The sequence below is a fragment of the Mytilus edulis genome, chromosome 3 (assembly GCF_963676685.1).
Source record: "Mytilus edulis chromosome 3, xbMytEdul2.2, whole genome shotgun sequence".
Lineage (NCBI taxonomy): Eukaryota > Metazoa > Mollusca > Bivalvia > Mytilida > Mytilidae > Mytilus > Mytilus edulis.
The window spans coordinates 78,174,803-78,198,491 of NC_092346.1; the positions used below are offsets into that span (position 1 = coordinate 78,174,803).

The window sequence follows — 23,689 nt, forward strand, 5'->3', positions numbered from 1 at the left end:
TCTACCATCTATGTGTAAGTATCCTAGATTACCGTGTAAGTTTAATTTCCTTTCGACGTATATTATCCTGAAAATAGTTCTGTTTTGCTAAATAGAGCTGAAAAGGGCTACTAAAACTTCTACTGAACTCGTTATCACATCATCTCAAGGCCAATCATATTTAGATAAAGCGTATTCCGGATTTGAACCTCGTTCAACTATATATGAATATCGAAAACATATATATGTATCATTTACAAACCCCTGAGTCGGGTAGAGGTAATGCAGCTTCATAGGTAACACAACTAAAAATCGATTGTACACGAGGGTAAACTCCATTGTGCTGCAATGTCGAACGGGAACATAGATGATATTGTATCGGCAGTAGCTATATCCGATATAAGGATGTGATTAATACTACCAGCGATACAATCTAAATCACTCCAGATTTAATATTATAGAAATACTACGATTTTGCAGTGTGACGCCGTCACAATGTTGCGCTTATATTGATTTTTTCAATGTTTTTTTTCATGATATATTTCGACACTACTCGGTAGTTCATTACTACCATGGTAAAAAATAATATCCGGGACGCCCTATATATAATAGTTTCAATTAAAACGGACACAATCAAAGTACTAACATATCATTTTTACACAGAAGTTTGTGGGCAGAATTACAGAAAATCGTTATTTAAAATTTCCTCATTTTGTGTATATTCCTTGCATTAATCTATTTAGTTCAATATTTGTAAATGATTATAATATCTATGGAAGTGTTAAAAAAAAATATTCCATGCACCGACAATATATCCATTCTTTGCAATTCCGATACAGTTCAAATGGTTTAAAATTAATCAAAATTTTCTAAAATTCGGATTACTACTGTCCCATTAACAACAAATTCTACATTAACTAATTTAACAGTAATTTCCGATTTCTTCAATATTATCTATCGATATAGCTGCTATTGTGGTTACAGATTATAACGCTTTAACACTAAAACTTATTAATCTATATTTCAGGAAGGATTTTGCTCTAAAATATTATAGCAATTCGTTTCTGCTACACATGGTTTATTCATTGCTTGAAATTTATTTTGTGTCTTTTGCATTATCGTTATTAGAGATTTACCAGTGTTTAGCGTATTGGTAAACTGATGTTATAAAGGTAGATGATAGTTTTCAACTTATTCTTATTTTGTATCTGTATTGAAGACCGTACTGTGAACTATAATGGCTTACTTTGTACATATTGTGAATTGGATGGTTATATGTCTGATTGACACTCATACCATATCTCCTTATTTCTATTGTACACAAATACATTTATTTATAATACATTATTTGCTCTTTTTCAACGCAGAATCCACATTTAATATGAAATTAGTAACGAAAATGAGTAGCATGAAGGTGTGACTTTGTTGGAAGCTTGATGAATTTTTATGAACATGATCTAATTGAGCTTCATTCTGTTTTATGCAGTTTAGCATATTTTGTTTGTTTTTGAAATATTATAAGCAAATTACATTTCCTCATTTTCAATATCTCTGTAAAGTACGCTGGGGAAAAGAAAAAATATAAAAATAGCCAAACAAAGCTTTGTGTTTAAGAATATCGATTATATGCTTTTGTGGAACAAGTGTTAGTTTCCTTTTTAAAAGTAGATGTTTTCCTGTTTTCTTCCTTCTGTGACGTAAATAATATCATTTTTCCGTCAAACATATTTCTTAACATGAAATTAGACTGCAATGCTAAATCTTTCAAGAAACTTGAAATTATCAATAGCCTTAATTGTAACTGGGTGTGTAATTCATTTCATTGGATTTGTTTCACCTTACTGGAATATACTACCAGACACCGAAGCACTTGAAAGTACGGAGAGCGCCGTAAGACTTGGTCTGTGGACAGTATGTATTCGACGAGGAAAGAAAATAAACTGTGTACAATACGACCACAGTAAGTAATATTATCAATTTTTGTATCACTTAAAAATATCCTCACAAGGATTTTTAAATATATATCACAATTAAGATATAGCAGTAATTGTACATACGCTAAAAGTATAACTGTGGGTTAAAATATGATCTTAATAGTTTTTACAGTTAATAAATCTCTCGTTTGGAATGATATTTCATGAACATTCTAGTCTATGTTCTAAAATTTCATTATCAGATTTTATTTACTTATCGTATGTCTTATCCTGGATATCCTAATAGCTGTTGCTGTATCTCAGCCGCATCATAATGCAACCAATCAGAATCTAGTAGTTAATTCAAGATGGCGTGTTTGTCGACTGAAACTAATAGCTCCGCACCATGATTCGAAGCAAACATTGTGTTATCAGTTTGACTTTACCATGTTTACACGAGACACTTACACAAAAACACAATTAAAGCAACCCAGAAACTGATAGCATATATATTCTTAATCTCAAATAATCACGATTATGGATCAACCAATAACCTTTCCCGGCTCGGTGCTGACGGCCGTACTTTGACCTATTATCGTTTACTTTTGCAAATTGTGTTTTGGATGGAGAGTGGTGTCATTGGCACTCGTACCACATCTTTTTATATATATAGACTTAATTTATAACAATATTTTTTGTTGACAGTATAAGGTTTCATGATAAAAATCTCGTACCTGGTTAGTACAGATAAAAAATACACTAGCAACGACCACATGAGCAATATCATTGTGTTTGCTTTTAAAAACAGATAAATTAATAAGCCAGGAATTATAACCCCAATGAATGTATTTATAAAGAAGAAGATGTGGTATGATTGCCAATTAGACATCTCTCCACGAGAAACCAAATGACACAGAAATTAACAACTATAGGTCACCGTACGGCCTTCAACATGTATATACATTTGGGAAACACGTCAACGTTCCGATAATGTCATTATTTTATAGCTATATCAATCATGTAGGAAAATTTCTTTAGATTTAAAAAAACCCTTCATATTGATTTTGTGTATCTTTCATTCTCATTTGTTTGTCGTTGCAGGTCTTAGCCAGTCGAAGGCAGCTAAAGGATTGGAAACATTATCTGTGATATTTTATTTGTTATCCCTATTGTCATTCTGGCTTTACCTGCGTCATCCTGTTTATGGAGGAGACATACTTTTAGTATGCATGATCTTTATCATTTTGATTGGTAGGTGAGTTAAAGAATAATAAAAACAAAAATACAAATAATCAAACCCACTGAATGCTTTAGAAACGTCGCACGATACTGGTGTCACCTAACGTTACACACTCAAAGACGTAAGCCAAAATAAAAACGTTGGAATGCATGTTGTTCAGATGGCTTTTTACAATAAATTTTAAAGGATTGATATTTTTTCCTAAGAAAGGATTAATTGTTTTTTCTTAGATAAAAGATGTTAAGCTTTAGTTTTATTAACAAATTAAAAAAAAAGTAACTTGAATTGAAACCATTTGTTTTATATACTTTTAATTATAAAGGCAATCGATTACTTTTTTTATGGATAAACTATGCACTGCAAATGCACTCATCTTTGCACTCCAAAATGTCAAGGCGAAAGGACTACAGCATATCTAGCATGTTAGTTCTGCACAAATATATGCAAGGGAGTTAGCGGGAACAATTATTATTGCTGGTTTTGTTTCCCTATTAATTTGTATTATAGCGGATCCGACTATTATAGTCCGGAAAACACTTCAGTTCCGCGAGAACATCTCTCCCAACCCCTTCTTTATAAATCGATAGAGCTTCCACATAAAACATTAATTTTAAAGTTTTCTTATTAAGCAACAAAATAAAATAGCCGTATCCCAAATCGTCTGTGAAAACCGCAATAATGACAATTAGACGGAACGTTAGAAGTATACTTTATTAAATAACGTCAAAATCGTATGTGGGGACATTGTATCGGACATTTTAGTTTTATCTGATATCTCGTATATTATATTTAATTTATGGGAATTTAATATCAAAATAGAGCTAATTGTTTGTACTTTTATCCATTATATTTTGTTTTATGTAGCGAATGGCACTGTATTAAATAAACATCATGAAAAAACAGAAAACGTAACCATACGTTTAATTTAGTTTGAAGGGGACAAAATGTCGGACATTGCTATTGAACTCGAATAACAAGAATTTATTTTAAAAAATCCTGATTATTGCATGAGGCGAAAGTGTGATCTTTGTACAAAATACTATTATAAGAATTATTTACTTTCGACATGGGGATTACTCTGAAATTCCCTTTTTTGAGACAATTTAACAAAAATTACGGCAACCTTTCGTGCATGGGACAAATAATTTGTATCATCTTGATCCCTTTTTTTATATTTCCGTCTTTTCGAGAGAAAAAAATCGACATTACGTCATCGCCCTATTATGAATTGCTTGTTCTGGACAAACTTTTATATCGTTTGGTAATAAAATTTATGTGTTTTTTACGGTATTGAGAATTTCACAAAACTAAAAGTGTAACGCGGGACAAGGAAATCATATTGCAAAATAAAGGTTCCAAAACTACGCAACAAATGTTATACTATTTTACTGATCAAAAGAAGATAATTCGAATATTTCAAAGTCGATTCTCCAAATTCATCATAACTTACCAAAATTATATCACATGAATTAACCCCCTACGCAAAGCTGTCTTTATCCATTTCTTGTTATTTTAAAAGCGACAAGCTTGATTTATGTTATCATCGATTGGTCAACGGAGGACGGTGTAAATAATCTTTAAAAATGTAATAGCTATAAACAGATAACTGTAACGATACGCTTTTACAAAGTCCACAAGCGAATCATGTATTACATTTTAGGTATTTGGTTTTAAATAAGACTGATGGAACAAAAATACAATTATTTTGCCATCTAAAAAATTCATCAGAAATATATTTGTATTGTCTGATGAAAGTAATTACACGTTATAGTTCCCTGGATAGTTCATAATATCACATATACACGTATATACCTTCAAATTGCTGTTGTTTTTTCTTCAAAATCACGACTGGTCATACAGTCAAAAAATCTGAAATCGCTTCTAGAATACAGTCAGTTCTAGACTGATCGTACAGTAATTTATTTTAGGATCCTCAAGGAAAACATATTTTTTTTATGGGAAATACGAATATTCTACTTAAATACGAAAAGAATATTGAAACAGTATATATTTAACTGTAAACTGATGCAAATATTTGCAATAAAAGATTATTTGCTTTGTACTACGAGAGCAAAATTGTCCATCGATTTCACTTTTTCAAAGTCTACCAAGTTGATGTGATGCACACGTATATTTTATATTCTAATGCATGTTTTTGTTACAGTAACTCATATTTATGATGCTATATATACTTTGAAGATGTTCAAAGCACTTTGTAGATATAGGAGTAAACAAATGATGAGAAAAGTTACCGTAGGCAAAACCGTCCTGTTAGCCAGTTGGAAATCATCGCTTCGAAAATCGCGACTTCCGGATAGCGTACAGAATAGTATCTACACTGTGTTACCGTTTTCCTAACATTAGTTTATAAAGATATATACCTTATAGCGGCTGTTCTGTTTTTGTTTTCGACTAACAGTATGAAAATCGACCCCAACGATGAGCTTAACTCGATATGATAAAGTCAGTATAAAATAAATTGTCATTTGTGGACAAAATTTTGAAATAAAATTGAAATGCGACAACTATCCATATAGAGGTAAATGTAAATAACTGTAGATCATGGTTCTATTTTCAGAAATTAGCAAAACCCATACCACATAGTAAGCCAAGGTATAAAGGACCCAATATAACAAACTGTAAAACAAATCAAACGAGAAAAAGAACCGCACGACTTACTAAATCGATGGCGTTCAATGGCTAACCTACTATGATACTATCACTTTGACATAGTGTTATTTTTAAAACATTCTTATTAAAACTGCCATAAAAGATGATTTTCAAGTGCACACTTAAACTCTTTTTCTCTAAGTGTCTTTAGGAGACAACTTTTTGAAAGTACATTGTAAATTTAAATATAGCTTTCATATTGAAACAGAAAGTAAATGTGTATTTTATGTTTCTAAACAGGGGAAATATTTAATTTGGATAGTAATATTTAAATTCTTGAAGGCTACCCCTCTCGTAATTGTCAGTTAAAACCATTTATTAAAGTTACAGGCGTCAAATATGATTTCATTTTTTTTAATAAAAATATGCTTTGACTTTTCAATAAAACAAAGCATAACAATCTGAACCTAAGTTAACGATGTATCCGAATGATTAGCAGATATAAAACTAGTACTCCAGCGTCAGTTGTTATATCAATATTTATGTATTTATTTTATTTCTATTTTGGCATACGTAGCGCACTTTAGGGACAAGATGAATACGCTTTAAAGAAAACATTTAATTTGATCATGTTTTTTCCGGTTGCAATATGTTATTATAATCAAACAACGTTTTTCATTTTTCTGTTCTTATGAATAATAATAAATTATGCTATATTATCATCTTTAACAAAGAGTTTCCTAGATAAAAAAAATCATCAGCCAGTAGTCTGCATGTAATATTGCAGAGACAGGTTTCTTTTGTTGGTGATTTTTTGTTGACAACTAATTGACTTGCATTTTGTTTGTGACGTTGGGTTGCTGTCTAATTGAAGTATGCCTGCTCTCCTTTTATTCATAACAGTTTAATACAATATATGTCAACCTCCTAAATTAGTGATACATTCCAGTCCGGAAAGATGTCCATGTACCCATCATTGTTAACTTGATAAGAAAAGGCGTAGTCGTGGTGTACTAAGTATGAACTCATAAGATTATTCATTTTGACACAACGCCAGATCTAGTAACTTACTTGTTCTAGATTTGTCACACATTATTTTTATCCCTATAACCTATGAAATTGTCATCTTACATTTAATGATTGAGCTCTTACTACATACATTTCGTTTTAATTTCAGTTGAAACAACAGCAGTTGGAGCTCTTTGTTGGGTAACTATGTCTGATATTCAGAAGAGATATGTATTATCATGGGCGTTCGGATTAACGGTTGGTTCCGTGATATTTCCCGTGATTGCTGGCTGGTTTGTTTCACAAGAAAGAAGTTCTTTTATTCAACAACATAGACGTTCCAGTTTAGAACAACCAGAAAAGAAAGAAATTTTACTTCATTAAAATATGTTATAAAAGATATACCTTCATGTACTACTTTAGCGGTCGAAATGTTAGCCATTTATTCAAACTTTTTTTTTTATATTTCTATCCTTTTGATAGACGCACATATTTTTTTTTATTTCAACAGATAAACTCAAGAGGATTTTTGTAGAAAAAAATATGAAAATCTTCTTTACATTATTTTCGTTTTAATATGTACGTAATAGTTCATTACAAATAATTGATTTTCAACAACGTTGTAGGATTTGAGGACAAAAACGGCATTTTTTACGGTACATCTAACAACTTTAAAAAATTTCGATGTTGACTCTTTCATCAAACTTGGTACAAATAATCTTCATACGTAATCAAACATATTTGCCATTTAAAAAAAGGGCAGCACTCCTTTTTCGCCAAATTCTGTTTTTCAGGGGTATCATTCGCGCCATTTTTTTTCAAATGTATCAATTGCGCCAGTTTTCGGAACTCATTTGCGCCAATTTACCTGAACACATATTGATCGTACAAATTAAAGATTAATATATATTTAGTATCCTTTTTGTCTTATAAATTTTTATTCGTTAAATAATTGTTACTCTTGTGGGTGAAAGGTGAGTATAGATAATAGGATTACCATTAAACTAAAGGTATGCATATAAACAAACAGGTAAACACTAATTATAAAAAGTGTTCAGTGACGAAAATAAAACAATCAGTTTAAGAGAAGTCTTTGCGTTGATAACATGAATGTTACTATTTAGAACATACTCACCCCTTCTCGTCCAATGAAAAGTCAGTTTTTTGCCCTCTAATTTTCATAGTACATGGTTTTCCATGCACTATGAAATGCTTTACATGAATGACTTTTCATTGTCAGTTAATTATGAAAGTGAACTCTTAATAGCTGCACTAACAAAGTGTACAATCCCCTAAGGCATGTTCCTTGGGAAAATAGCCTACTGATTAAAGATTGAAGAGTAAAGATTAAAATAAAAACATTTAGAATTTTGCAAAATTTCATGCATTTTCTAATGGTACACATATATAGAATACACAAACAAAAAATTGGTAAGGATAAAATTACATTTAATAAATTATATACCTTACATTTGAGGGAATTATTTTCCCATTCTTTCAAAAAAACACAATGCCAGACTGCTGATATATAAAGCAAAGGATTGTTTTCGGAGAAACACAATACTTTTAAATTTATTAATAAAAAGTAAGCATTTAATGTTGAATGGTCTGAATTCAAATATTCATACAGAGAGTTTAATATTTATAAAAAAAATCAAATTTCAAAAAGTGGATTTATATAACATTGTGTTGCTTTTTAGAATTAAAAAATCTAAAGATATATAAGTATTAAATTTTACCTGAAGCAGAAGAAAAACAATTTCTCATTCACAAACTATGTCAGTGCTATTTCATTTCATCCATTGAAATGATCTTTACCTATGTTTTATATTTAGTTCATTATAAAAATTGAACTCTTGTTTAGGTTTGAATATGACAATGGGAAAGAATAGTTTTGTTAGGTCACTCGAAAGTGTGAATATGTTCTAAATTGGTCAGACAATACATGGTCATGCTTTATGAAGATTTAAGCCCTCGGATTCGCCTTGGGCTTAAATCTTCATAAAACATGACCAAGTATTGTCTAACCTATAAATAAACAATAACTGTTTAGTGTCTTTAAATATCAGCTGTATTTGTACGAGGCTAGGAAACAATGTGTATGCGAGCTTTTAGCGAGCTTCTACACCTGTTTCGACCCAAGTACAAATACAGCTGATATTTAAAGACACTAAACAGTTATTGTCTTTATCCTGCAATTAATTCTGTATATTGTTTGTGTTTTGAAAGACACAAAAACTAACATGATATAACATATTTAGCATTTATTTTCAATTTGTAATCCCTTAAATTGAGGCCCCCGTAGTAATATCAAAATCACACATTACGCTGAAGACGGGTTCGCAAAAAAAGAATCTCGAATAGTCAACAATTATACATCTCTCAAGGTGAATAATTATCTATTTTAACATAACAACTAATTTCAACAGTAAAAACAAATAACAAAACATTGTCAAATTTGAAACAGAAGTGTACGAGTTGTCATACGCTTCAGACTTGACATTCACTAAACATGCATGCTGAAATCGACATGGTTGATTTTGTAATGATACACTTTCAAGTTTTGAGAAATCGACAATTGTCATCGTCATTGGAATGCAACCGGAATACACATTCTGAGGTCACACATGTTCAAACAATACTCAGTCCGGCAGTGGGCGGAGCCTTAAAGCGATATCTGTATAGTATACAGATACAGCATAGCGATATCTGTAGGGCTGTATCTGTATAGTAGGACACCCAATTGCAGGATAAAAGGAAATTAGAATCGAATTGTGGGAAGCCAGTTGTTGTGTTAGATGGCCATAAATTTCGTCAGGCTTTTATTAAGAAAAGTGGAGAAATAAGATGGCAATGTACTACAAAACACTGCTGTGCTACAGCTTATACCGATGAGCAATGCCTAGCTGTTCTGAGTGGAAATCTTGCACATATACATGAGACAGACCCACAAAAGTTAGAGCGTCAAATACTACGAACAGCATGCAAAAGAAAAGCTACAGAAAATATATCCGAAAGACCAGCTAAGATCATATGTTCGCAGCTATTCCATCATGAAAAGGAAAAATGACTTGAGGTGCATAAGACAGTCTATGTACAGAGAGAGAAGAAAACTGTACCCTGCCCAACCAAAAAGTTCAGTAGAAGTTCAAGAAATTTTAAGTGAGGTAGGAGAAGAGTTTGTTTTAGAAAATGATATTGAAAGTTGTGGCGCAAAAGGACGCAAAAAAGAGGGGTCCATGTACTTGTTTTTAAGTTAAATCAGTGTAAATCATTAAAATAAGTGTATATTTTTTCTTACTGTTTAGTCAGCTGTATCCCTATTTTCGACAGTTTTACCTATTATATAAAAAAGAAGATGTGGTATGATTGCCAATGAAACAACTATCCACAAAAGACCAAAATGACACAGACATTAACAACTATAGGTCACCGTACGGCCTTCAACGATGAGCAAAGCCCATACCACATAGTCAGCTATAAAAGGCCCCGATAAGACAATGTAAAACAATTCAAACGAGAAAACTAACGGCCGTATTAATGTAAAAAAAATGAACGAAAAACAAATGTGTAACGCAAAATCAAACGACAACCACTGAATTACAGGCTCCTGACTTGGGACAGGCACATACATAAATAATGTGGCGGGGTTAAACATGTTAGCGGGATCCCAACCCTCCCCTAACCTGGGACAGTGGTATAACAGTACAACATAAGAACGAACTATAAAAATCAGTTGAAAAAGGCTTAACTCATCAGATGGACAAAAATACAAGTGGACGTGGCCCGGTACTTATAAATCCCGACACAAAAAGACACAATGAACAGATCTGAGAGTACTCGGAGTTATCTGACAGCTAGTTCAAAGCCACTAACAACTAATAAAAAAATCATACAACTAAGACTAAACTATCAATCCGTTCACATCCAACATCCAATGGATTTAGTGTAAAGACGTCATAAACAGCCAGAGAAAAACATGACCTTGTGCAATGCCAAGTTACCGACAAGGTATCGACAGATTGTAGATCCATGAATATGTATATGCATATAACATACTAGTAATATTTAGTCAGCTTTTAATTTACTGATAACAAAATCAATATTTATACCAATAAAAAGCAATATTCAATGATCTTATTACAGTGTTGAATAGGTAACCTTTTAGAATAAGTTTATTTAAAGGAACGACAAGTTTACATGGATCATTTCTAAATTTCCGGGCACGGTTAATAACATTTCCGTAAAAATGAGGATGTGCTATCCCGTTTGAAATAAGTTTTCTACATGTACAACCAAACTTCAAAACCAAATCTTTACATCTATGGAAAAATTTAGTAAAGGTTTTAAGTAATTTATGGTAACGATATCCCTGGTTTAATAATTTACCAGTAATACATAGGTTGCGTTCGTTAAAATCAAAAACACCGCAACAGACACGGGCATAGCGAACAAGTTGTGAAATATAAACACCGTAAGATCGTGCCAAAGGAACATCACCATCTAAAAATGGAAAATTAACAATAGGGAACGAAAAATCGTCTCTTTTGTCGTAAATTTTAGTGTGGAGTTTCCCCTTTAAAACCGGAATATCTAAATCCAGGAAAGGACAGTTATTACCGAATAAATTTAATTTATTCGAAGTAAGTTCCTTTGGGTAAATTTCCGCAGTATATTGAGAAAATTCTTGATTATTTAACGAAAAAATATCATCAAGATAACGGTAAGTGTTGTTGAATTTATCAATTAAATGCAATTTCAACGAGTCTTTTCTGAATTTAGCCATGAACTGTGATTCGTAACAGTACAAAAGCAAGTCTGCTATTAAAGGGGCACAATTAGTGCCCATGGGGATACCTACAACCTGTCAATAAACTTTGTTGCCGAAAAGTACATAAATATTATCAAGGAGAATATTATGTTTGTTTGATTTGTTCACACCTCTTTAACAATATAACAAAATTTGCTGAGACGCATACAAGTGAGAGGTTTAGCTATACAACCAGGTTTAATCCACCATATTTTACATAAGAAAATGCCTGTTCCAAGTCAGAAATATTACAGTTGTTATCCATTCGTTTGATGTGTTTGAGCTTTTGATTTTGTCATTTGCTTAGGGATTTTCCGTTCTAAATTTTTCCTCGAAAATTGGTATTTTTGTTATTTTATTTTTTTTTTGTACCCGAGACTTACGACATTACTTATTCATTACTTACTAATATATATCAGACATATCACACATACATATAATTCAATTGTAATGTTGAGTAATTTTATTATGATATATGTGCGACAATCCGATATGAATCATGCTCCTATTCTGGTTGCATTTCTGTAAATATGGATAATGCAATTTTTCATAGAAACTCATTTTCCGAAAAGCGTTTCACTTTTACTTTAGTTTCCAAAAAAATATATAGCATAAAACGGAGAGTTTATAAGCACTACTATTTTTGGCAAAGGTCAAAGCTTAGGGCTGTGTAGCATATTTTCGACATCTATATGACTCGAACTTCTAATTGTTAAACCTTACACTCTTAGTATGTATTACCGCTAGCTTTACTTTATGTCTTTGTCAATTTTTTTTCGAAATATTGTTTGAAGATCATGTTGGCAAATTGGCTACATTGAAATTCTTGATAAGAAAAGAATGACTCAAATGAGACAATAATATTACTTACATAATGAACCAATATAAATCTAGAAGTAAATAAATACGGGTCTTTGGAGACAACTATTATTTTCCCCCACAAAAAAAGCCAACGAACCAATCAATTAATATTTAATAAAGTATCTTACTTTTAATGGTAACACCTGTCTATTTGTAAATGTTTAAATTTTTGTGCACACATATTACCTGTACATGTATCTTAAATAATGATAGAGCGAAGCAGTCCATAGCTTTTTAGAAATCTCAAACTTGCATTAAATTTCAGCAAAGCAATATAAGACAAGAAGATACCAAGATGCAACGCTATCCAATAAAACAGAGAAAGTGTGATGATTGAACCAACATCTTTTGTTGGTATATCCTACTTGATGCCTACAGCAAGGCTTAAGAAAAAAACTTAAAATTTATACCAAATCATAGTTCAAAGAATCACTTCAATAATTGCAAAATTGCCAATTTATGAGTGTCAGCATACAAAGTGCCATCTATTAGACCGTTCGGATCATGAATGCCAAGATTATATATTCTGTGCAAACCTTTCTTTAGAAAGGTACAAATGTTATTAATGCTGGTCTAATACAAGACATCGTCACTTTCTAAATACAGTACAAGACATCAGGTAGAGTATGTAGCAATGTCCTGCAGCAGTTATAAATTGTGTCTGTTTTGCCATTTGATTAGGGACTTTCCTTTTTGAATTTTCCTTGGAGTTCAGTACTTTTTGTGATTTTACTTTTTTTCTAGTGAGGTTTCCCTTAGAGAAGCCTATTTTATGTCGGTTACACCCATTAGCAGGATTTATATCAGGATATATCCGAATTGATTGTAGAAAGTTTATCCTTGGACAATCAATTGGAGTAATCTGAAACAAACGAGACGGGATCGTGCCTAAAGAAGACAGCCGTCGGTATTTTTCAATTACCATAAGAAGCTCAACGAATAATATTCATTTTAACAATACATAAGTACGGTGAAAGAACAGTTTTTTGAGAAAGGTCATACATATAATACTCTTAAAATACTTCGACTTAATAAAATAACATGTAAAAACAGGAACATTATGAAGGAATGCAAAATGTCCACCAATACTGTTTTTAAATTGAGTGGAAGTGATTGGATGTATTAATTTACGACACAAAAACTCTACTATTACGACTGGAAAAATCAAATCAAAGAATTGAAACTTATATTCATCTCCGAGTTAAAAGTATCAAGCAAATATTCCGATGTTGCTATTTTTTTTACAAAAATATTAATATAACCGTTATAATGTTTTATCCTTTTAGGCTCCATGGAAATAGCCTGTGTAATTCGATAAGCACAACTATGTACTGAATTAAGTGATTAAAAACTTGTTAGAATAGAAGTTACAACCTTATTCCAACTTAATTCCAACAAAAAAAGAGCAACATCATTTTCACACATTAACAAAATAAATGAAAAACGCTAGTTCGTGAGAATGTAATAACTGAGGAAAATAAGAGATTTTTTACTTAGTGTTATTTTTATGTACAGTTTTCCATATTTCGTTTGAATATTTAACCTTGTGTTGACTTTCATATATTGACACTTAATTACTCAAATCCGCAATACCTATTTTTCTGCATGAAATGTGACGTTTTGTGCTGAATTCTCTTCTACCGTTAGCTTTTGTTTAGGAATTTTACTTGTGTAAGCCTTAGCAATACACGAACTGTATTGATAACCTTTATTTTGCCAATTTTCATCCAGAGTGTTATAGGGATGGAGGTAACCTTCAGTGTCCTCAGAACCAATTCCACTGGCACTAGATGTTTTGCTGTCACTACTAGAGCTAGAGGTGTGACTATTGTGTGAATCCAATCTTTCTTCGTCTATTCTAACGTTTAATATCTCTATCATGATTGAATCGTCGATTGTTTCATATTGAGAATCAGGAATGTCATTTATATTTACAGTACAAAGTTGTTCTTGAAGAGTTGATGGCAGTGCGTTAATTTCACCATTATTGGAAACACCCTCATTAGAAGTCGCTCCACGGATGGTACGGTGTTTTTTACACATTAGTCTTTTAATTATTAATACGCAAAAACAAACTATGACCAAAGACACGGCAGTGCTTGCTGACGTTGCTACAATTATTTTTATTACCTGGTCCAGAGTAACTGCAGATTCTTTGACATTTTAAAAAATAGAATGTATAAATACTTGTATGTTTACAGTTGTGTTTTATAAACAATAGCCTGAAAGAATCAATTGAATATGTTATAGGTTGCATTTCTGAAAATATTGACAATGCAATTTCCCATAGGAACTCATTTTACGGCTAAAACTGTACCACTTTTACTATGAAGTTTTGAAAAAAATCTTATCCTAGAATTGAAACTTCATATGCACCACAATTTTTTTCAAAGGTCAAAATATAGGGTTGTGCGGCATATTTTCAACGTTTATATGCCCTGAACTTCTCGGACTTTAAACTAACACTAATTTTCTTAACTACCCCTACCTCGAATGAAAGGTTACCACAGATTTCAATGTTAACAATATGCACATGTTTATTTACAGGTAAAATAACAAGTTATGTCTCTGTGAGATGGAACACAGAGAGCCTAACCGGGAACCAGTATGTAAACAAAATTAATTTTTCTATGAATATTCAAGATCTCCTCAAAAGAGGCGTGTTTTGAGAAACAGCTGTATTTACAAAGTGCAACCTATACAGACATTTATTCAAACAGAAAACTCTCTTAAATCAGTTTTTCTCACATAAATACTCATTTATCAGAATTATAGTCTTAAAGAAATCACTGCGTATACTCTAATTTTTTCTTTACATTTTATACCCCCTCCCCTGTTTCATTTTTTTAAAAGAATTTGAAAACAAGACTTTAATTATTACCAGCTTACCCTATTTGCATATTTTCTGATAAAGAATGCCTAGAACCTGTTTAAAATTGTTTTGATAACTTATTGAAAGTATATCAGAATACTATAAATGCAATGTTTAGCAGTCAATCATTACAACACTCAAGATTATATAAAGTATCCAATCCAGCCTCTGTCTCCAGTCCACATCTTACTGTATGCCTATTTGTCAATAAAAGAACACATTTTCTGCCTCAAATGGTCAATTAAGAATTCTTGTCACAACAGTATCATATGTAACCATATATCTGACACAATTTAGCTAATATATATGTTAGACTCAGATCGACGTCCGGCCTCTAATCGACGTCCGTTCCTCAAATCGACGTCCGTTTTTCAAATCGATGTCCAAATCTGACGTCGCATTCGCAAATCGACGTCCAATATTTTGATACTCTAATCGACGTCCAATGTGACGGCATGTATTGTTAAAACTACGCCCGATTGAGTGTAGTCGTCTTTAATCGATGTCCAATATGAATAAATAATGAATTCAGGATTTAACTGTTTACACTTATACATGTACATGTTTTGTAGGGTTCAAGCATTTATGCATACTTTCCATATAGATTTCTTTCAGCCCGAATTAGGTATCAAGCATATTAAAGTTTGGGTAAAAAGTTAATTGAATCGATCTGCATAGTAATGTGTCATTCCTATGCATGTTGATAAATGACATACATGTAAGTGTATGTGAAGGAGAAAACAACATAACGTCAAAGAAAAACAAACGACATCTTGAGGTCATTATTCAATATTCAACAATAGACAAAATAAAGAAGTATAGCCATAGTTTTAAAGAGTATTATAATTCGGACTTAGCAAGATATTTTTTAACACATTTTTTAGTTTTACACCTGGAGTGAAACATATACGCAAGAAATCAGCATTGTGTTTTATGTTGTGCTGTTACACAACTGTTCTCATATACGCAAGAAATTGGTATTATGTTTTATGTGTGCTGTTACACAATTGTTCTCATATACGCAAGTAATTGGTATTATGTTTTATGTTGTGCTGTTACACAACTGTTCTCATATACGCAAGTAATTGGCTTTATGTTTTTTGGTGTTGTTACACAACTGTTCTCATATACGCAAGAAATTGGTATTAAGTTTTATGTTGTGCTGTTATGCAACTGTTCTCATATACGCAAGTAATTGGCTTTATGTTTTATGTGTGTTGTTACACAACTGTTCTCATATACCCAAGTAATTGGTATTATGTTTTATGTTGTGCTGTTACACAACTGTTCTCATATACGCAAGTAATTGGTATTACATTTTATATTGTGCTAGGTTGAGCGCTCACATTCATGTTTATAACACCGACATATTCTTTATGGGCCTGTAGTGCAGTGGTTTTCGATGGTTTATGTCTGTCATTTTTCTTTATAAATAAGACCGTTATTTTTCTAATTTGAATTGTTTACATAATTCATGTCATACTACATCTCCTTAATATCTTTATATAATCTCTAAAATTAAAAAAGAAAAATGATATCACAACCTGTTTACATATATTTAGTCTAGTATTTTATAAATCTTTAAAAAAAAAATCAAAAATATAACCTATATGTTTAAAGGTCTAAAGGTTTCAGCTGCTGTCGGTTCGGGTCAATTGTGTATTCTTTGTCCAATACGGACGTTGATTGGAGAAGCTAGAAATTGGACGTTGATTAGGGAAGACAAAAAATGGACGTCGATTAGATAGGCATTACATTGGCCGTCGATTTGGAGGATATTTTATTGTGACGTCAGATTTGGACGTCGATATGAGGAACGGACGTCGATTAGAGACCGGACGTCGATCTGAGTCTTACATATATACTAGAAGTGTTCAAACAAAGCCATATTTGCAGTAGTTGTATGTAGGCAACTACCCCTACCTCGAATGAAAGGTTACCACAGATTTCAATGTTAACAATATGCACATGTTTATTTACAGGTAACATTACAAGTTATGTCTCTGTGAGATGGAACACAGAGAGCATAACCGGGAACTAGTATGCAAACACAATTAATTTTCTATGAATATTCAAGATCTCCCCAAAAGACGCGTGTTTTGAGAAACAACTGTATTACAAACTTATCAGGCCCCTTATCATAATCAACAAAATTTGCTATGAGCTATTAACTTATGCTCGCTTATTATACGCAAGCTTATTATGCTATGACTTGTACTGTGGATTCATTTATTTTCATGGGTATACATTTTTGTTGATTGGGGAAAACTTGCATTTTTGTGGATATTTGATTTCGTAGTTTTGCCATCCTCTAAATAGTAATACAAATAGAAAAAGTACAAATTGTTGCACATTGAAATTCGTGGTCCACAGTGTACCCACAATATCCAGTAAAATTATTATCCAATGAATAACAATGAATCCAAAGTAGTTGCCAAGAAAAAATTATTATGACAAAAGTTATAATTTTGTGCAAATCATTTTAAGACAAGTTTTTGCCACACAGGAGAAGAAGAACATCTTCGAACCTGAATAAGTATCAAATGGTTTGACTTAGACAGATGAAGCTGAGTTTCTTATGTCAAGAAGCTTAGTGTAGTTGCTATACATTGTATTTAGATATCAAGATGCAGACCTGCCAACTATCCTAATTTCTAGGGATATCCCACATGAGAATTAATGACCAAAATTTTGAAATTCTTTATTATATAAACATAACCCTTCAAAACATGTATTCAAATAATATGCTCATTAAAAAAAATACATCTCCTTATTTTTATTTAAACTTGAAAATAATACATAAGTGCTATCTTAACAATATCTGATTGATTGTTGGTTGCTCAACGTCCAGTGGCAAATATTTCATGCATGTTTAGGATGATAACAATATCTGCCATTTTGGTTAATAATTTATTTGGTCTTTAGTATAATGCAGAATGCACGAAGTTTCTAATAATAAAAAATAACGGGCATACCATGTTATGCTCATTAAATGGCTGCGCCCATGCAATCGAATGGTTTATTGTAACCTGTATTATTAAATGTTCTTGTCATGAAGATTTTCTGCGGATGTTTTGTGTTTTACGTTTTACTTTTATACTCAAATATCAATAATATATATACATTTTATTTTGGAGGTGTATAATATAATATATTTTGAAAACCTTTTTTCTATGAATACTATTCACTTACACAGTCGCATACATTTTAGGCAATCAATTTAACTGTAAGAAATATCTAGATTTTCCACAGGATTCCAAGTAAACCCAATTTTTTAGGGACCCCTCAGGGTACCACTGAACGAACCAAATTGCACTACAGTGTGGATTCTTTTATTTTCATGGGTACCAATTTTCTTGGATTAATGAAAGCTTGCATTTTCGTAGATATCGTTATTTGACCCCGTGGGTTTGAATAGAATGCATATTTGCATAAAAAAAAATTGTAATCCGTTGGACATTTAAATTTGTGGATCACTTTATATCTACGACATCTAAGAAAATTGGTATCCCACGAATATTGATGAATCCACAGTAACCAAATTTTTCATCATGGCATAAGAATACAGTCCAAACTTGAGTAATATTGACATCTTGTTTAAAAAAGAGCCTTTAATAAAAGCACTTCCAAACCAAGAGTTCCAAATGGGGAAATTAAATCACCACTTCGTAGATCCTACGGACTCCATCATAAGTTGTTTGACCTTTATGGAATATCCGTTTTATAGATGATTTCGGATAACTTTAATTCCGTTCCCTATTTTCGAATATGACATACCGAATTATACTATTTCCCCCTATTGTAATAACCTGATCAACACGACGGGTGCCACATGTTTAGCAGGATCTGCCTACCCTTCCAGTGCACATGATATCACCCCGAGTTTTGGGTGATGTTAATGTTGCTTAGTCTTTAGTTTTCTATGTTATGTCTGTGTACATAATTTGTCTGTTTGTCCATCTCTTTTTTAGCCATGGCGTTGACAATTTATTTTCGATGAGTTTGAATGTCCCTTTGGCATCTTTCGCCACTCTTTTATGTCTACAATAAGTACATACAATGAAAGAGAATTTTGATGTTGAGTATTTCATAGCTCAAAGAGGATATGTAAGTTTTATTTGCATCCCTGTAGACGAAGTGTTAAACATATATATGATAAATTCGGAATTAAATTTGGTCGGCGAATATTCAGCTTTACCCAATTTGTATGTGGGCGATTTCCAATTAGTTTAAACATATTTTTTTATAGTGGATTGGGAAACAAGTTTTGCAACTTATATTAATTCCTTTCCATTTTGCGGGTGCGAGTGCTGCCTTGTAGCGGCATTAGCCTACTCTTTTTCGAAATCTACAAGGGTGTCTTTAACGTGCAAGAGGTATGGCTCTCTCTTAACACGGGTTAGCCATTTATCGTCCCTTTCCGACGGACTATCATTGTTTCCTCAAAACAATACTCGCAGATGGTGTCAAGGAAGATCAATTCCCAATTTGATATTGGTATCAACAATTTACGATTTTGACCACTAAATCTCTTTATGATCTTCAATTTATACATTTGGAAAAATAAACCAGCTTTATGTGATTTGTGCGACAAAGGCAATACACGAGACATCAATCGAATTCATCGTCTTTATTCCTGCAGATCCGGGCTGCATATTTATACTTTCTGTGCGGTTGATCGAACATTTCTATCTTTATTGAGTGTATCTGCCAGATTGAAAAATTAGAATGTGTTAATCCTTTGACGATTTGAATGATAAAACAATACCTTTTTCATATTTTACTGAAGTTACTTCTTTATTCCATTCTTTCGTGATTTCCGTAAAGATATTTTCTTTATTCAATTCTTTGGTGGCTTCTGTTAATATAATTTCTTTATGCCATTCTTTAGTGGTTTCTTCATAATTGGAACTGAAACTGAACAATACAAAACCTTACTGGGTTGATATTTTATGTATAAATAAAGGCAACAGTATTATACCGCTAATTCGAAATTCATAAACCGATTTAGAAAAAATCCGGAGTACTAACTGAAACTCATACAAACGCATCAAATATAAGAGGAATACCACGACACAATAGAAACACAACATTAAAATGTAACACACACAGACACTATAATATAACAATGTCTATTTTCTTGACTTGGTACAGTACATTATAAGAAAAAAAGTGGTGGGTTGAACCTGGTTTTGTGGCATGCCAAACCATCAGCTTTTATGGCAATGTTAAAAATAACATTTAAATGACAACATTACATGACAGGAATTTAATACAAATAAATGGGAGAACATATAGGACAGAGAAACACGAATAATAGCTAAGAAAAGGTACCAGGTTTAAAATTTAATACGCCAGGCGAGTTACGTCCACACAGGACTAACCAGTGACGCTCCGATGAAAAAAGTTCAAAAGCCAAAATAAGTACATAGTTGAAGAGCACCGAGGACCAAAAGTTTCAAAAAGTTGTGCCCTATTTTATAAAATTTTTAGAACACTTTGTTATCTGATGGACAATGTCTGTCGTAGAGCGTCTCAAATTTCGAAATATGAAATAAAAACAACTCGGGGGTACGAGTATATGATCTTCCTCTACATTTAATAACAACAGCTGGTCTGAAAGGTATTAATCTTCATGTAATCGAATATCTAATAATGTGTAACTACTCAAGATTGTTGACAGTATTAACAAAAATACCGATCTTTAAGGTAAATAAATAAGGTAAGTCTATAAAACATGATAAAATAAACGCTCGATTATATTGACTTCCCAAAAAATGAAAACAAACTACCATACCTGACTGGTTTAAGGCATTTTTATGAAATGGTTAGATAAACATGTGTTTATAGTAAGCTTAATTTCCAACTTGTACGGCCGTTATTTATAGTTCCGTTATATTGATAAAACTTGGTGATCATCACAAATAGACATAATTGGTAAACATGAAAATAATTTGGATCACTCGACTAATGTACCATTTTCCTTAGCTTTGTGAGTGTCACTATGGGATAGGCACTTGATATAATGAAGGTGGAATTGATACGACGTTGAATAGACTCAAACCCACTTAAGGTAAAACTAAATTTATAAATCTAACATTTGTTACCACTAAAATGATAAAATATTGATTCAATTGATTCAATTTTTGATAAAAAAAAAAACAAAAAAAAAACAGGAGATTATCAGTGGCATTTCATGGGTAAGTTTCTGATAAATGGATAATTAAATCTGTCGAACGGTTCAGGAGCTAACATTTTTTTACTTGAGGTTAAAAGTATGACAAAGCCGTGGATTGATAAGTAAAACCCTAAATTAGTTCAAAATAAAATCAAGATAGGAGCATGCACACCGGCATTTCATGAGTGAGGATTCTGTAAAAATTGTCATTGAATGCTGATAAGGGTTAAAAGATTTGAAGTTGTTTATACAAAGCAAAGTCTTACAGCAGCTCATCAGCGTAGTATTGTTATTGGAAGAACTCTTTCTGTTCGGGTGACATATTTTCATATTTTGTTATTCCTGATACAAATATGATATGATTTTGCACGTGAGAGTTAGTTCAAGGAAACAGTAATAACGATAACCAGGCTATCGAACTCTTTCCTGAAAACGTTTAAGAATTATGCAGACATACCATTGGTGATACCAACATCAAATACCATACATGTTGAGGACAACTACATGTTTATAAGGATTAAATGATTGTATATTGGTTTCAATATGTATCTTTCTTTGTAGATTAAGCCTAAAATAAAAAGATAAGTTGCACATTCTATACAATTGCTTATTTCTAATAATAAAGAACTAAGATTCTCACAGTCCAACAACTAACGCTTGTAGAATTTTAAGAAGTTGGAGAGAAAGTTTAACGTGCAATTATGTTAGAATTTATATAAAAAAAAGTCCTAGAACTATATATACAAGGATGCATTGGCTATGGAACGCATAATTGATAGCAGCAGATAAAAAGTGCATGATATACTAGCTATACCTCTCTGTTGGTAATATGTTGCGAGGTCCACAACCGTAAATATGATGACACCTGAAACATAGTTTAACCAATTAAGGAAAAGGAAAATGCAAATTCAAAGAAGTATATTTTCTGTTTTAAAACTTAAATATTCATTGACTACCACATTTTAAAATGATCGGTTTACAAAACTGGTTCGAAATACTAAGATTTTATTTTACCCTAGAAGTAGATAACCGTAGCTGTATTTGGACTGTTGTTTTGTGATTTTTTGCCATCCTATGCTCTTCACTTTCTTACTTTCTTCGTACTTTTTCAGCATTTGAAATCTTAACAGATTCGAAAGTCACTGATGACTCTTTTGTAGACGAACGATCGTCTTGAGCACCACGTCATAAGCCTGGTGTCTTTTGTGTATTTTTGTTAATGTCCAAAATATTCAGCAGTTTTATTTATATATTTAATTAACTGATTACACGAATCACTACTTCTTGGTAGTCTTATATTATATTTCGGTAATCTTTTTTTTTCAGTTAAAAATATAATATTGTCATTCAGTTTCGCCCATTGATGAGCCACTATAGTATACTCACCAATGATACAGTGTCATTTGAAAAAAAATATATTATCAGTTGAACATTTTGGTAAATTTGTTGTGCTTTAAAATTTTTCATAGTTTCAGATAAAAGAATATAACATGCGTAAGACATGCCACACCAATATAATCTACAAATGTGTTTATCTCAATTTCTTTTTTAATCATCAAAAATTGAAATATTCGTAACAAATTCGATGTGTTTAAATCCATTGAATTTTTACTTTCTTTAATTTGTTAATAGAGTTAATAGAATATTTCAATGATAAAGTAATATCCAAATTTTAAAATAATTATTTTGCATATTGAAAATCACGAACATATATATTCTGCAACACTAGAAAATGAGAGACAAAAGATACCAACATGATATTCAAACTCATAAGTCGAAAACAAACTGTCAATGGCATGGCAAAAAAAGAAAAAAGAAAAAAATTGTAACAACAGAACACAAAAAACAACAACATAGAAAACAAAGACTGAGCAATACAAATCCCACAAGAGTAATGAGTGTGAACTCCAAAAGTTTAATAAGATACTGCTACTAACGAGGTACCCATGGTGTTCATCATGTAATCAAAGTTTTGTTCAAATGTAAAGATGCATCCTATTACTTTAATAGTAACATAAAATATGCTTTTCGATTCTAAATCTCTCTTGAGATAAAGCGTAAAATCAGGACAGAATCAAAAGCCATAATGGTCAAGATCGAATAATTTTGGAAAGCAAAATAAATCGGTAATTAATGTATTTTTATCATTTTGCAATGTCTTTGATGTTAGCGACATGCCGATGCTTTCAGCTGAATTATATTCTATAATAATTGATAA

At 31.9% G+C, this 23,689-nt stretch overlaps 1 protein-coding gene across 1 annotated transcript; it reads left to right on the plus strand.

Annotated features, from left to right (window-relative positions):
* Window positions 1-1,674: 1,674 nt before the first annotated feature.
* LOC139517508 (uncharacterized) lies at window positions 1,675-7,148 on the plus strand. The gene is made up of 3 exons (XM_071308662.1): window positions 1,675-1,939; window positions 2,994-3,143; window positions 6,920-7,148. The coding sequence occupies exons 1-3, from the start codon at window positions 1,732-1,734 to the stop codon at window positions 7,132-7,134; spliced, it is 573 nt and encodes a 190-aa protein (XP_071164763.1). The 5' UTR covers window positions 1,675-1,731; the 3' UTR covers window positions 7,135-7,148.
* Window positions 7,149-23,689: the final 16,541 nt, after the last annotated feature.

Coding starts and splice junctions, on each gene's coding strand:
- LOC139517508 (XM_071308662.1), top strand. CDS start 1,732: ATGCTAAATCTTTCAAGAAACTTGAAATTATCAATAGCCTTAATTGTA. Junction 1,940..2,993: donor CTGTGTACAATACGACCACA/GTAAGTAATATT, acceptor TTGTCGTTGCAG/GTCTTAGCCAGTCGAAGGCA. Junction 3,144..6,919: donor GATCTTTATCATTTTGATTG/GTAGGTGAGTTA, acceptor TTTTAATTTCAG/TTGAAACAACAGCAGTTGGA.